The 13,665-nt window shown below is 34.0% G+C and overlaps 1 protein-coding gene across 4 annotated transcripts in view; it reads right to left on the bottom strand.

The window, feature by feature from the left end:
* Positions 1 to 13,665, bottom strand: part of LOC130446338 (cell adhesion molecule 4-like) — a 255,314-nt gene that overhangs the window by 52,833 nt on the left and 188,816 nt on the right. For all 4 annotated transcript variants that reach the window (XM_056782532.1, XM_056782535.1, XM_056782533.1 and 1 more), the window contains one exon: positions 4,249 to 4,376. In XM_056782532.1, the coding sequence (XP_056638510.1) occupies positions 4,249 to 4,376 (128 nt within the window). The remainder of the gene's footprint in view (positions 1 to 4,248; positions 4,377 to 13,665) is intronic.

Below are 13,665 nucleotides of genomic sequence, written 5' to 3'. Positions count from 1 at the left end.
CACACAGTTTTATTATAAAAATTATTCTATATTCGAATGCTCCCCTTCAATATACACCACCCGAAACACACACATTTCCATACGCTCTGTCGTTTTATGCTTTACCGTTTCCATCGATTCAAATCGGGTCCCTTTCAAAGAAAATCTTTTTCTCAAGAAAATCTGAGCAGATCCGTCGACGCAATAGCTTTTGATCTGGAGTCAAATTTTTTGGCACCAACTTTGTAACTGTTGTCAGGTGTAATTCCTCTTGTAAATTTGTTCTAATCGTTTTTTTATCGACGTTAACAGTTTCGACAGTAATCCGAATACTCATTCGACGAACTGCATGCACAATTTGGATGATTTTGGTTACTGTTTCCGGAGTTGTGGGCGACCTGGACGCTGATCATCTTTTCTGCTTTCTCAGCCATCACTAAAGCGCTTACAAAACTCAAAAACACGCGTATTAGATAGATAATTGTCCCCATAGACCTCTTGCAACAATTTATAGCACTCAATCGGAGTTTTTTCCAATTTAACAAGAAATTTCAGATTGATACGTTAGTCCTGTGAAAAAAACGCCCTCTAGGCGCGCAGTCTCGTTATTTAATAACCAGACCTCGTAAATTACCACTTGATTTAATAAATTTTAAAAAATTTATTTCATATTTCCAAATATGCCCTCTAGTGGTGAAACTTAGATTCTAAAAATAATTTAAAAGTATTTTTCAAGGCAATTTTTATCATAATTTCACTGTAATACAATCCGTTCCTAAGAAATAGCCAATGGACGTTCTTACTTGTCCACCAGGTACAATAATACGTTCTACAAGTCTAATGTTTCTTCATTTTTCTTTTATTGTAGATTAATTTTGTCAACCGAACCGTTAGTATTCTCAATTTGGTTAAAAGAGTCTTCAATTCCAAAAAAAAAATCGACAGTTTGTATAGAAAGTGAAAAGTATAAATCGACAGTAAGTGCTAGCATGAATAATTGATAAACTACCGAATAAAGTCTTGTCCAAATAAACTAGTCGATAAATGGAATCCTCACTACTCAATTTGGAACGTCCGAAATAGATAAGAAACCGTTTTGTCAACAACTCTTTGTACAAATATACAGCTGCGTATACTCCATTAAACTTTTTTTATTTGACGACGAGTGAACATTGAAAGGACGAAGACGATCCTTGAGAGCGTCATCGAAAATCTTTCAGTTTTACGGCACATTTTGTGTCAACGTTCCAGTGAAACCCTCGAGTGAAGTAAAGCATTAATCATAAATATGGATAGCCTCCCTTAACAATATGAGATGGCGGCTTACGTGTCGGGACGTATATCTTTCGGCTTGTACTATATCATATTCTACTTCTTTCCATAAATGTCGGAGATATTGTTAAGAAATTTCGTGTGTTAGTCCTCGTTTCTCATATATATTTCCGTGGGACCACAGCAAAAAAATAATATAAAATAAATATATATAGATATGAGGTTTATATAGAAGAATCGATATTCAAAAAAATTATAACTTCAAAAAACATCGTGAATTCGATTAGATAACGAAATAGAAGGAAAATAATCAACAAGTACAATCCAGAAGTACCTGGTTTGATCTAGAGATGGCGGTAGTTGCTAGAAAGTCACAATCTTTACAGCATATGTTTCAAGTTTGAAGACGTTGTTTAGTATTTATTTGGTTTTCATCAAAATTTTTCTTCATATATATCCACTGCCACTTTACAATCGAATAAGTTAAGCAAAAAACCATGTCGAAGTTGGACAAAATTCAAGAATATTCTCAGCGCTTCATTCCATTACCATTACCTAGATGTAATTCACCATGAATCCATTCCGGAGAGTCAACTTGGTTGTTTTGAGGCATTTACGCGAAGCAAGCATTGTAAACTACAGAATTGTTTGAACACCAGCATGATTATGATTGATATTTTCACCACATACGAAATCGTACACGCCATATTTGGCTACCTGTGATTTTTCCTTTCACGAAACTTCAAAATCCTCTTTGGTAAGAGGAGACATAAAAAAGTTCGCTCAAGTTAATGGAGGCCAAAGCTTACAAGTGTATGGAAAATTGAGTTGAGCGTTGGGGTGCTCGTTTTGGCCCCAAATATATCTATTTTGGAGGCGATAATAATAATTTTCATTGAAATACGTAAAAATGTTTTTGTTTTTTCAAATAAAGTTCGAAAAACTGATCATGTTTACATTATTTTAGAGTATCTGCAGGTCAGACTCTAAATGTCAACTTTAAGGACAATCTATAATTAACCACCCTTCGTGGAGAGGGTACCAGGATGCTTCGGTGGAGGAACCGGTTATTAATAGACAAAATTACAAGTCTCAATTTGACTCATGGAACCGAGCAGCCATTGAACTTTGACCTTGACTCACTTGACCCACTTCTCGATTAGGATAATCGAAAAATACTCAACATATTACACAGAATGTCATAAAAAAGTATCACCTTCTAATGTCTTGATATAATTTTAGAAGGCGATATTTTTTTATGCATTCTGTGTAATATGTTGAGTATTTTTCGATTATCCTAATCAAATTCTACAATCAACCATAACACTATGACATCGATGTTTTCTTGATACACTCTGTATAATAGGTTGCGTATATGTAGATTATCCTACGATTAAGTTGACCTTAATCTTGACTGGTCGTTGACCTTGACAAGCCATTTACCCAAACTAGTCGTTGACCTTGGCAAACCATTTTCCCAAACTAGTCGTTGACCTTGACAAGTCATTCATCCAGACTAGTCGTTGACCTTGACAAGTCATTTACCCAGACTAGTCGTTGACCTTGACAAATTATTCATCCAGACTAGTAGTTGACCTTGAAGGATTATTCACCTTGCTCTATTGGCTCTACTACCCTCTCTATTCTTCATCAAATTATGAAATCCTTCAAATGAATCCTAAAGAGAAGTTTAGCAAAATTGTTGATTGAACTGGATTTTGGCCAAAACTTTGATTTATGATTGGAAATATATTTCCGAAATCAAATTTTTCAGAATAATTCTCTATAACACACTAAAATGTTAACGGAATCGAAAAGGTGTAACCTAATCCAGATAATTATCAAAAAAAGTTAGTCAGAGGTGAAAATTTTGTTGTTTTTAGTTTTTTCTTCTAAATAATAAGTTTTTTCAAAAAAATAGATGAGAGTTACACACGCAGCTTATCAAGAAAACTTAAAAGCGCAGCAGAAACATTATACATTCTCAGAAATTCTTACTTAGCAACATATGTAGATTAATCTTACTTTCTTGTAAATTCATTTCATATAATTCATTCTCTGTTCAGATCTCTAGCAATAAACTTGTAATTGCTTTAATAAATATATTTTTTGAAAAAGAAATTTTTCGTTAAGAAAAATAAAATTGGCGCAATCAGTAGGATTCGCGCAAGTCGTGGAAATTAAAAATTACGAAAACGTTTACGGGTATAACCTAACCTAACCTAGCCTAACCTAACATAACAAAATTTCGGTTCGTGTGAAATAGTTTAGTGACTTCACGACTTTAACGTTTCAAAGTTTTAAGTGCGAATTCAACGAACAGTATTAGACTAGCAATTACTCGTATGATACAATAGCTCTTTAGTGGTGAACACTGGAGACAACAGGGAATCAACTGAGGGAGAAGATTTTAAGAGCCTGTTCTTCAGTAACGTAAGTGCCTCATTGTCCTCTTCTTGCCTTTCCTACCTTTCTCTGGATTTCTGAGAGATAGTATTGATTATTAAGTTTCAAGAAAAATAAAATTGGCGCAGTCAGTAGGATTATACATTCTCAGAAATTCTTACTTAGTAACATATGTAGATAAATCTACTTTCTTGTAAATTCATTTTATATAATTCATTCTCTGTTCAGATCTTTAACAATAAACTTCTTATTGCTTTGATAAATATATTTTTTAAAAACGAATGTTTCGTTGATAAAAATAAAATTTGAGACGGAAATTGTAGATATCAAAACTTTCTATAAAAACTATTTCCGCTCGGAATCTGGAATATCGCGATTCCAAATTCTCGAAAAAGTTCCTGGAAAATCTCTGCACCAAATTTATTTCATCTCTATAAGATTTATTACCAATTGACACCCACTTTTCAGTCTAAATTAACCAGAATATAAATGTTATCATACTAAAAATATGAATATAGAAAAAATCTCCCAAAATTTGCTGATGAGATTCTTTCGATATTCTCCCGTACATTCAAGATAAATTCCTCTTACCTGTGAGTTATGTGCCCAATAGATGGTGGGTGGTGGTTCAGGACTGTGTTTCACAATACAAGTCAGGTTCATAGTGCTACCCTTGTTGATATACATTTCCGGCCCGCCGAGAAGGGTCGTTATCGGCTCTGAAACAAGGTATTTCATCTGGTTAGGTCACAGGATATATCGACAAAGTGACTATAAAAGGGAAAATTCATCAGAGATAATTGGAAGGTGAATCGACTTTCGAGACAATAAAATTTCTCTCGATCTTCATTTGTTTTACCAAAAAAAATTTTGTAACTAGATTCCAGTATGATTAAATTTGAATATTCATGTTTATAATAATTAATTCAGTAATAAGATAACTTCGAAAGCACTCCTGCTATCCTTAGTATTCATCTTGCATGGGTAACAGACTTTAATATACGGGGGTTCCCGCATAAATAAACTTCTGTGAAATTTTAAGGTTATGTCGATCATTTCGATCGCTTTCTACCTCCTCAATAGCCTCATACAATGTATTAAGAGTAGTTTTATGTTGAATATTTGGAAAAACAAATTATTCTTGAATTTTTGGACCTTATTTTGAAGTCATATAATACTTTTGGTACGCAGGTAAACTACCCTCAAACGTTATGTTTTTCCGATCACCTACTCCGACACCCTGTATAAATGGTGTAGGAGTATCAATTAGAGCTAAATCGGTATTTGCTAATCCCAACGGAAAGGTTTTATTAGAAAATTTCTAGCCAGGTACTTTGTCTTATTTCTTCTTCTATCTTATTATACGTAATTCGGCAAAAAAAGAAAAATATATAAAATACTATTAATTAATCTATTGATATATTCTCCATTTATTTCCATAGACTTTCCAGAACGTATCACTGAAGCTTCATACTTCTTCAAAGATATAATAAGCTCAAAATGTTCGTGGACAGTCTGTTTAATTTCATCGTCAGTGTTAAATCTCTCACTAATCAGTTTTGCAAACAAAAAATGGTCGAACGGGGCTAGATCAGGTCTATATGCTGTGAAGCCCTATTCGTGTACAGTAGCCTTGGAAAGCGTAGTAGCATGGGCTGATTTTGCCGTGCTTTTTTCGATAATTTTTTCACGCAACTGTCTTAGTATTTCAAAATAATAGCAAAGTTCATGATTGTATTTGATTCAGTTCGATTGTAGTTCCAAAATATGGTAGCCATAAGTTTTTGGTTGTTTTTCGTGACCTTTGCTTTTGCTACTTATTTTCATAGTTTCATCACCCGTTATAATTTAATATCCTTAGAATCCTCTTTTTTAAAATCCCGATTAGTACAGCAATTCAATTTGTTTTCAGGCGCCGATTATTTAAAACAATTTCTCCTACTAATTTAATGTTTTATGGAATAGCCACATGACCTTTCACAAGTGGGTGATCTTCTAACTAACTGAAACCAGTTTTTTATTGATAAAAATGATGGACACGGGGCAATGTAAACAGCCACTATTCTTTTTTCGATTTTTTTACTCAAACATTTTATAACAACACTTATTATATTAATAAAAAATTGTTTTCTTTTTCAAACAAAATCAAGTTTGTGTCGAGAAGTATTAATTCTATTATAATCTTCAACAATAATAAAAGAAAATGGTTTTTTTCGACTTATAACTGTTTCATAATAAACATCAAATTAATTCTTTAATGTGTGTTTAACCTTTTCTTGGTATATTTTTCACAATTCAGTCATATTCTCAATGAAACTACATAAATGAACTTCCTTACAAATATATGAAGGTGTTGAACTCCGTCTCACCAGCAACGCAAATTCAGGAAATTGCATTTAAAAAATGCCAAAACTAGATGCTAATTAGGTGCCAAGTTCAAAAATTCGGTGCTCCGAAGTTTCCACAGCAACGCAATACTAAAAGTTGCGGTGCTAGCAACTTTAAAACTAATTATAAAGGTAATACAATAAAGTGCTTATTAGGTGCTCAAGAGTCAATAATTGATAAGCGAGTTAATTTCCTTGAGATAACTAATCTAAAAATCAAGTATCACTAAAATTAAAATCCATAATTAAGCATATTAGGTTAGGTTAAGTTAGGTTAGGTTAAGTTAGGTTAGGTTAGGTTAGGTTAAGTTAGGTTAGGTTAGGTTAAGTTAGGTTAGGTTAGGTTAGGTTAGGTTAAGTTAGGTTATGTTCCACTCCTGGGAGCTGTAAGACCTTGAAGTTGGTGGAGTGGCTCGGTAACTTTCTCTCTTCTTGTGCCGTCTTGACAGACTGGTGGAGAGGAGTGAAGCTAAGAAACAGCTCAAACATCCAAAGGATTAAGTATTGTACGCTGATGCAATGACAATTTGTTGTCCTCCCCAACATTCCCGAGGATTGAGGAGGGTGGTTTAGTGGGTGAGAGTCCCACACAAACTCACAGCATTTGCACCCGTCCGTTGTGAGGAAGGCATAAGCTTCCACCCTACCTCTGGGCAAAAAAAAAGTTAGGTTATGTTAGGTTAGGCTAGGTTACATTATGTGAAAGTAGAAGCAGTCCGAGGCTTAGCATTTAAGTAATATATTGTATATATTAAAAATAAGAATAAAATTGGCTATTGTAGATATTTAGTTTTGTTTTCAGTTCATATTTCCATTAATTATGAAAAGAAAAATGTTTATTCTAAAATAAACAACTGCGATGTTCCTGTGACGATTAATTTAGGACAACATCTCGTTCGAAAATTGGTCTCTAGATAATTATAAAGCTTCAAATTTACACGTGAACCACAAAATTTAATGAAAAATATCCTCTGTTCGAATAATTTGTATTCATTGAAGGTTTCATCAATTTTCAGAAGAAGAACAGCAGAAGTGGGAAGCATTAATCTTAAAAACGTCCTACCGTTGTTTCCGGAAGAGCAATTTTAGATAGAATTTGATTTATAGGACTAAAAATGAGCGAAAGGCGATTCCATTAAGGATTGATCTGTTTTAAAAACTAATTTTTACGGTTCGTATCCAATTTAGTTGAATATTCAATAAAATTGATGGTAAATTAGTACGAAACATTAAATTGTAAGCAAAACTAAAAATTATGATGTAATTACGTATTAACAAACAAACAATGAGGTTATGAAGACGATTTATAAAAAAATTATACGATCGAAAACGTAGTGTAACATAATTGTCTCGAGTTTAGTGTTTTCTACACGGAAAAGTTTTTTTATAAAATTTTATCAACAAGAAGAATATGAATTTTAATTTTATAAATACTGAATGAATTTCAATATTTGAATTAAGTGAAATTCATTCACAACAATCCTTTTTATATGAAAATAACGATTGCTTACGAAATAAAATCTAGATTTTTCTATATGTAACTTCTCCATCCTCCAAGTTTTTTTTCAAATCCTGTTCCTTGGCTTATCTTCTTTCTTTATATTTCATATTCTCTCAAAAATCTTTCTTCCAATTTTCGAATTATCCTAACCTAGGATACTTTTTATGTAAAAAACATATTTTTTACGAGATATTTAACAATTTTTTGTCAAAAATCTCAAAATCTAGCTCCCTCAACACCATCTAGTACTCCAGTAATATAGTATATTATCAACGGACACATCAATATCCAATCCAATTCACTATAGTTTCGGCTGTTTGAAGTTTTGAGGTATGGTCTCGTTTCTGTAGTTACATGCTATCTATTATTTTAAATCTCACTCTTTGGTTTCAATTCTTATTGATCTTCTTTAAAAATGCCTTCGGTTCACGCAGAGTTCAGAAGACAACTGCAACCAGAGCAAAAAAATGTTTTGAGAGTAGTTGAAACTCCTCTACAGGTACGAGTCTTTCTGCCTGTACAGAAAGACAAGCTTCTCTACAGGCAGCTAGAAGATCGATAGAAACGCCAGAGCAATCGCAGACAAGAAGAATTCATAACACAGAAGTGCAGACCCCGTGCCGTCGGTATTTAATGGTACTAGGTTTCAATATGATCCTTCGGCTTAGTTTAGGTTAGGTTAGGTGAGGTAGGTTAAATTAAGTTTAAAAAAAAAACAAAAATACCACACAATAATATACAAATAAAAAACAAAATAACAGAACCAATTAAAAAACTAGAAGAAGGAAAGGCGATGAACTATGAAACTCTTCAGTTAGCATTAAAAGATATAAAAGAAAAAATAATAAAAGATAACAAAAACAATAATAAAAAAAATAATTACAGGCAATTGACATGTTGGTGGAACGATGACATAGAGAAACTACGAGAGGATTGCCTCCTTGCCCGGAGAACATACACAAGAAGCGGGGGCGAAGAAAAGTACAAAGAAACATATAAACTAAAGAAAAAAGCCCTGGGTAAGTTGATTAAAAACGAAAAAAGAATTTTTACTTTAGAGGAAATCAAACAGGGTAAAGCTCCCGGCCCTGATGGCCTGCCACCCGAGGCAATCAAAACCCCGATAACCACGAAACCGGACCTGGAAAAATCCGTCTTTAACGAACTACTGTGTAGGCAAGAGTTTCCTGGGGAGCTGAAAACAGCAAATCTAATATTGTTATTAAATCCCGGGAAACCTCCCGATTCACCGACCTCTTATAGGCCGGTATGTTTGTTAGACTGTCTGGGAAAATACTACGAAATATTAATAAAAAAGAGCTTAGAAAAATTTCTGGTCAGTATAATAGCTCTATCTGAACAGCAATACGGCTTCCGCAAAGGTCGATCGGCAGTGGACGCCGCAAAGTGGGTACACGATGCGGCGAGAGCTTCAAAAAGAAGATGGGTAGTCCTTGCTATGATGGATATAAAAAACGCATTTAATTCAGCTAACTGGGGCCTCATAATACAAAAGTTAAACGAAATGGAGGCTTCAGTATATTTGGTTAATATTATAAAGGACTACCTAACGGAAATGAGTATGCGTATCGAGGAGGCAACAAATCAAACTTTCCGCGGGAGAACCCCAGGGGTCGGTGCTAGGACCGACCCTTTGGAACATAATCTATGATCAAATTAGACCTTGCTATACTAGCGAAGAGCGATATGAATTGGGGCATCACTGATATAGTAAACGAAAACATGAAAAGAATAAAAAGCTGGATAGAGCAGATGGACCTACGAATAAGGGTAGATAAGACTGAAATAATAATACTACGAGCAATCCGGGATCAGATACATTTTGATCTCGGAGGCCAATTTATTAATTCCCAGAAAATTGTAAAATACTTAGGCGTAACCTTCGACAATAGACTGACCTTCTCTAAACAGGTGAAAGCGGCGGTAAGAAAAGCGGAAGAAAGGACTTCAAAAAACGTTACCAAATATAGGGAGCCCCAATAGTCATAGGAGGACGGTGTTGCTGAAGATTATCCACTCCATCCTACTCTACGAGGCACCAGTATGGGCGGAAGTTATGAAAATCTAAAAGTATAAAAGCATGTACACCATAGCGCAACGAAAACCGCTGCTTCGGGTCTGCAGCGTATATAGAACAGGTGCGATACCCATCCACATATTAGTGGATGAGAGGAACAGAATATACAAGAGAGTCTAAACTGATACGGATACAATAGAAAAAAAAAGACGAGGAAAGAAAAATCAGTTTGGGCAAATGGAAACGAGAGTGGAAAGAGGAGGGTGCCAAAGCAGAGTCGACGAGGAGGTTGATACCAGACGTGACGGAGTGGTACAAGTGCGCACATCGCAGAACTAACTACTTCTGTACTCAGTTTCTAACGAGGCACGGGTCCTTTAGAAAATACACATACAGGATAAAAAAAAAACACGAGATGACATGTGCAGCCCCAGCTGCGGTGTGACGGAGGACCCACGTCACGTGGTGCTAGAGTGCCGAGTCCACCGGCATGAACAAAACGAAATAAAGTTTTACGATCAGGTTATAGATATTGTTACGGGAATAATAAAGGCTAAAGAAGAAAAAGAAAGAAAGCGTGAAGATTGATATATTGGGTTTTTTTAATTTGTTTGTTTTGTAGCAGCTTATTTATCTATTTTACTTTATTTATACATATTTTTTAATAATTTAGACTTAGGATTTTATTTATACACACCATTTTAACTTTTTATATATACACTTTTAAAATTACATTTCACCTTTTATTTATACAAATATTTTAAGGTAGGTTAAGATTAGGAATAGGTTTTTATTTATATCTAAAATTTTTAAGTTGGATAAGTTTAGGCTAGGTTAGGTTAGGTTTTATTTATAAAAAAATTCAAATTAGGATAAGTTAGGTCAAGTTTTATTCATTTACAATTTTACAGTACGATAAGTTTAGGTGTTATATACATGTGTTGTCCCTTTTATTTATATTGTGTCGTCAGGTATATGTATAATTTTATTTATATTTTATAGTTATGATTAAGAAATGGAAAAAAGAAAACGGAGTAAGGGTAAAGCCGGTGCATGTGACGCGATGTTCGTTAAGAACGGTTCCACATGCTGCGGTGGAGAAGAGGGTGTTTTAGTTAGTAGGCGTCCGTTTAGCGGACAAATACAGCACACCTGGGACACCTTCCCAGGCTTCTTTCGAAGATTTTCCCATCCACAAAAAAAGTTAAGTTAGGTTAGGTTAGGTTAGGTTAAGTTTGGTTAGGTTAGGTTAGGTTAGGTATTATGAAAGTGGAAGCCGTCTAAGGTTTAATAAATGTCTCTATTGCGATGTTTTGAAATGGAAAGATGAAACTGTTGGAATGTGCTCTTCCAGTGGTTTGTTCCAGGTTTCTCTGTATCAGTTCCTGGTCTGTATCAGTTCCTGGTAGGTGGACCGCTAGATGTTCATCCATCTCTTAGATAGTCGTCCAATTGTTGCATGTCTCTGTGGATTGCCTATTTCAAGTTTTTCAAAATCTACTTATTCGAATATTTGATAATTTGAAATCTTTCTGTGCTTGTCGAAGTATCACAGAGTCCACGATAAGTTATCTTTTGCACCTTTGGTGATCTCCTCTGCAGCTTCCATCTTCCTAACATGTTATTTTCCTCGACGTGCCTATAAATTCTGTTGGTGATACAAGCTGTAAGTATCTTTTATAAAATGGATAAACACGTCATAGATCTGTACTGAGTGGGTTCTCTTTGAAAGCAAATGGGTGGAACTTCATCATCATCATCATTATCATTATAATTGTACGTAAAATAATACAGGCTGTTTTTAAATTCATTTAAAAAGTTCAGGAGATGATTGATCGTATGAAATAAGATCTTAAGATATAATTATATTTCATAATTTTGATATAAAATAAAATAGAAATTGCCAATTCCACCCCCGTATAATGTAACAGGAGTATTGAAAAAAATACCCGTTGTTACAGTTTCCAAAAATTAGAGTGATATCTAGAAAAGGGGTGGAAAATTTTACTACAGGTAACTAAATTTGGAAAAGTATGAAAAAGTACTTTATAATGAATCTAGATAGCAGCGCCGCTCTATAGCCATTTCAAACACTTAAAACAGGGACAAAATGACAACTACGCCGCTCTGTACAAAATGGCGTGTGTTTGGAAGTCAATTCTTGTATAGATAAAATTTATGAGATCCTATTAACTAAATTAGGATTAAGTAAGGATCCTTCTTAGTATTTTATTGTATAATTAGCTACATCTTATAGTGACTTTATTAATATTAAATATGTTTTGAATACATTTGATTTGGCCTTCACTGGAAAAGGCAATGCGCTTCTTCTTTTCATTTTTATCAAAAATACGATGTTTGTGATGCATGGAAAATTTTTGATATTGAATCTCAAGATTCAAAGAAAATTTTTCAGCTTGATTTAGATAAAGTGTGTTTATTTTGGATTACAATTTGTCTAAGCACGAAAATTGAAACAAATTATTGTAATTTCACAAAAGTCCTGAAATAAAATTAACCAAAAAAAAAACGGATACTTAGATTTGGTTTTATAATTTTGTTAAATATATGTTAACACATCTTGAAAAAAACGTTATTCTTCATTTTTACGAGGTTTACTAACAATTCATTTAATTCATATTATTATTACTCCATCTGCTCTAACCCTGCCAGGCATCGAAGAAATTCAATTCTGAACGTACTCCACCAGCATAGTATCCCATTCTTCTCGAAGAGCAATTTGAAGCTGATTTAAGTTACTAAGAAAAATATGACGACGTCTAACACTCCCTAAATTATCCCACAAATGCTCTATGGGATCCATATCGGGAGATTGTGCAGGCCAGTACAGAACTGTAATTCCTACTTGCACAATTTTGGCGGTATGTGAGCGAGCATTATCCTGCATTAAAATGAATTACTCAAATGGGATCACAGTCTTTAGAGGACGATGTACTTCCGAGCATTCAGAGCCCCAAAGCATAACTGATCTCCTTTCAAAAGGACATGATTCACGAATGGTACACTGACTTATCCGCGAATAAAACAGTTCCTCATCCCCCATTGCAATTCGACAAATAATCGTCTTTCTATTCGATGCCTTTCCAAAAGTTGGGGCCCTGTCAGGGGTCGCATTGATACGATTTTACGCTCCCTTAGTCTCCGCAGACATAAATAACAAATAAAACATGTCTATCAATCACAGAAAAGGTTTGGTTTATAAATCAAAGATGTTTAAATGTGCAAAAAACTATTTAAAGACAGGTAAATCAATTTCAAGACAAATAAATCAAGATTTTTAGATTCATCTAATTGTTTACTAATCCTGAAGGGATCAGTTCAAAGGATTAGAATACCCACAAAAATTTGCTTTTAATAAGAAAAAAATGGAGTGTCCGATTTTTTTCCCCTGTTATTTATAATCAATACAATTCACAATAGATATGCCAACAGGGCACTAGAAACAATTCCAACTACACAAATTCATATTTGACCTAATTTTTAATTTCCAACTCGATTGGATTATTCATTGTTCGATGGCAAAAATCTCATTCAAATTCAGTTGGTTCGTTGTTCACTTATTTACAAAATTAAAAAGCCAATGAATTCAAACTGGAATTCGTGATTAGATCGAACCGATAAATAAATTGGATATAACGTTAATTATTTTTTTTTATATGAAACAAATATTACATTTCAGATATTTCAATACGCAAGTTCCATTTCACGTTGCTCGAATAGAACACTTCGTGCGCGAACAACTTTTTGTTGATTTGGCTCGTCTTGAAAGACCCATTCAGTCGATTGTTGTTCAGTTTTATATTGGAATATTAACAGTATCGGCGTTCTGGACAAGAAAGGGACGTCCACATATCAATTCATTTCAGTTTCAAAACATCATACATTCCAAACCAGAAGGCTAAGAACAAAGCCTGGTATGGGGAGATATTTTCACTTTATAAGTTCCATAAAACATTTCCACATGATGCAGAATTTGAAGCAGTTTCAACATCGTTTATAATTAGTTTATGTTCAGTTGATACTGTTTTCTATCAAATCGCGTTCACAATCGAATTGAGTGT

This window comes from Diorhabda sublineata, chromosome 7 (genome assembly GCF_026230105.1).
Source record: "Diorhabda sublineata isolate icDioSubl1.1 chromosome 7, icDioSubl1.1, whole genome shotgun sequence".
NCBI classification, from domain to species: domain Eukaryota; kingdom Metazoa; phylum Arthropoda; class Insecta; order Coleoptera; family Chrysomelidae; genus Diorhabda; species Diorhabda sublineata.
The sequence above is the reverse complement of the archived record's forward strand: the minus strand, read 5'-3'. Positions and strand labels throughout refer to the sequence as shown.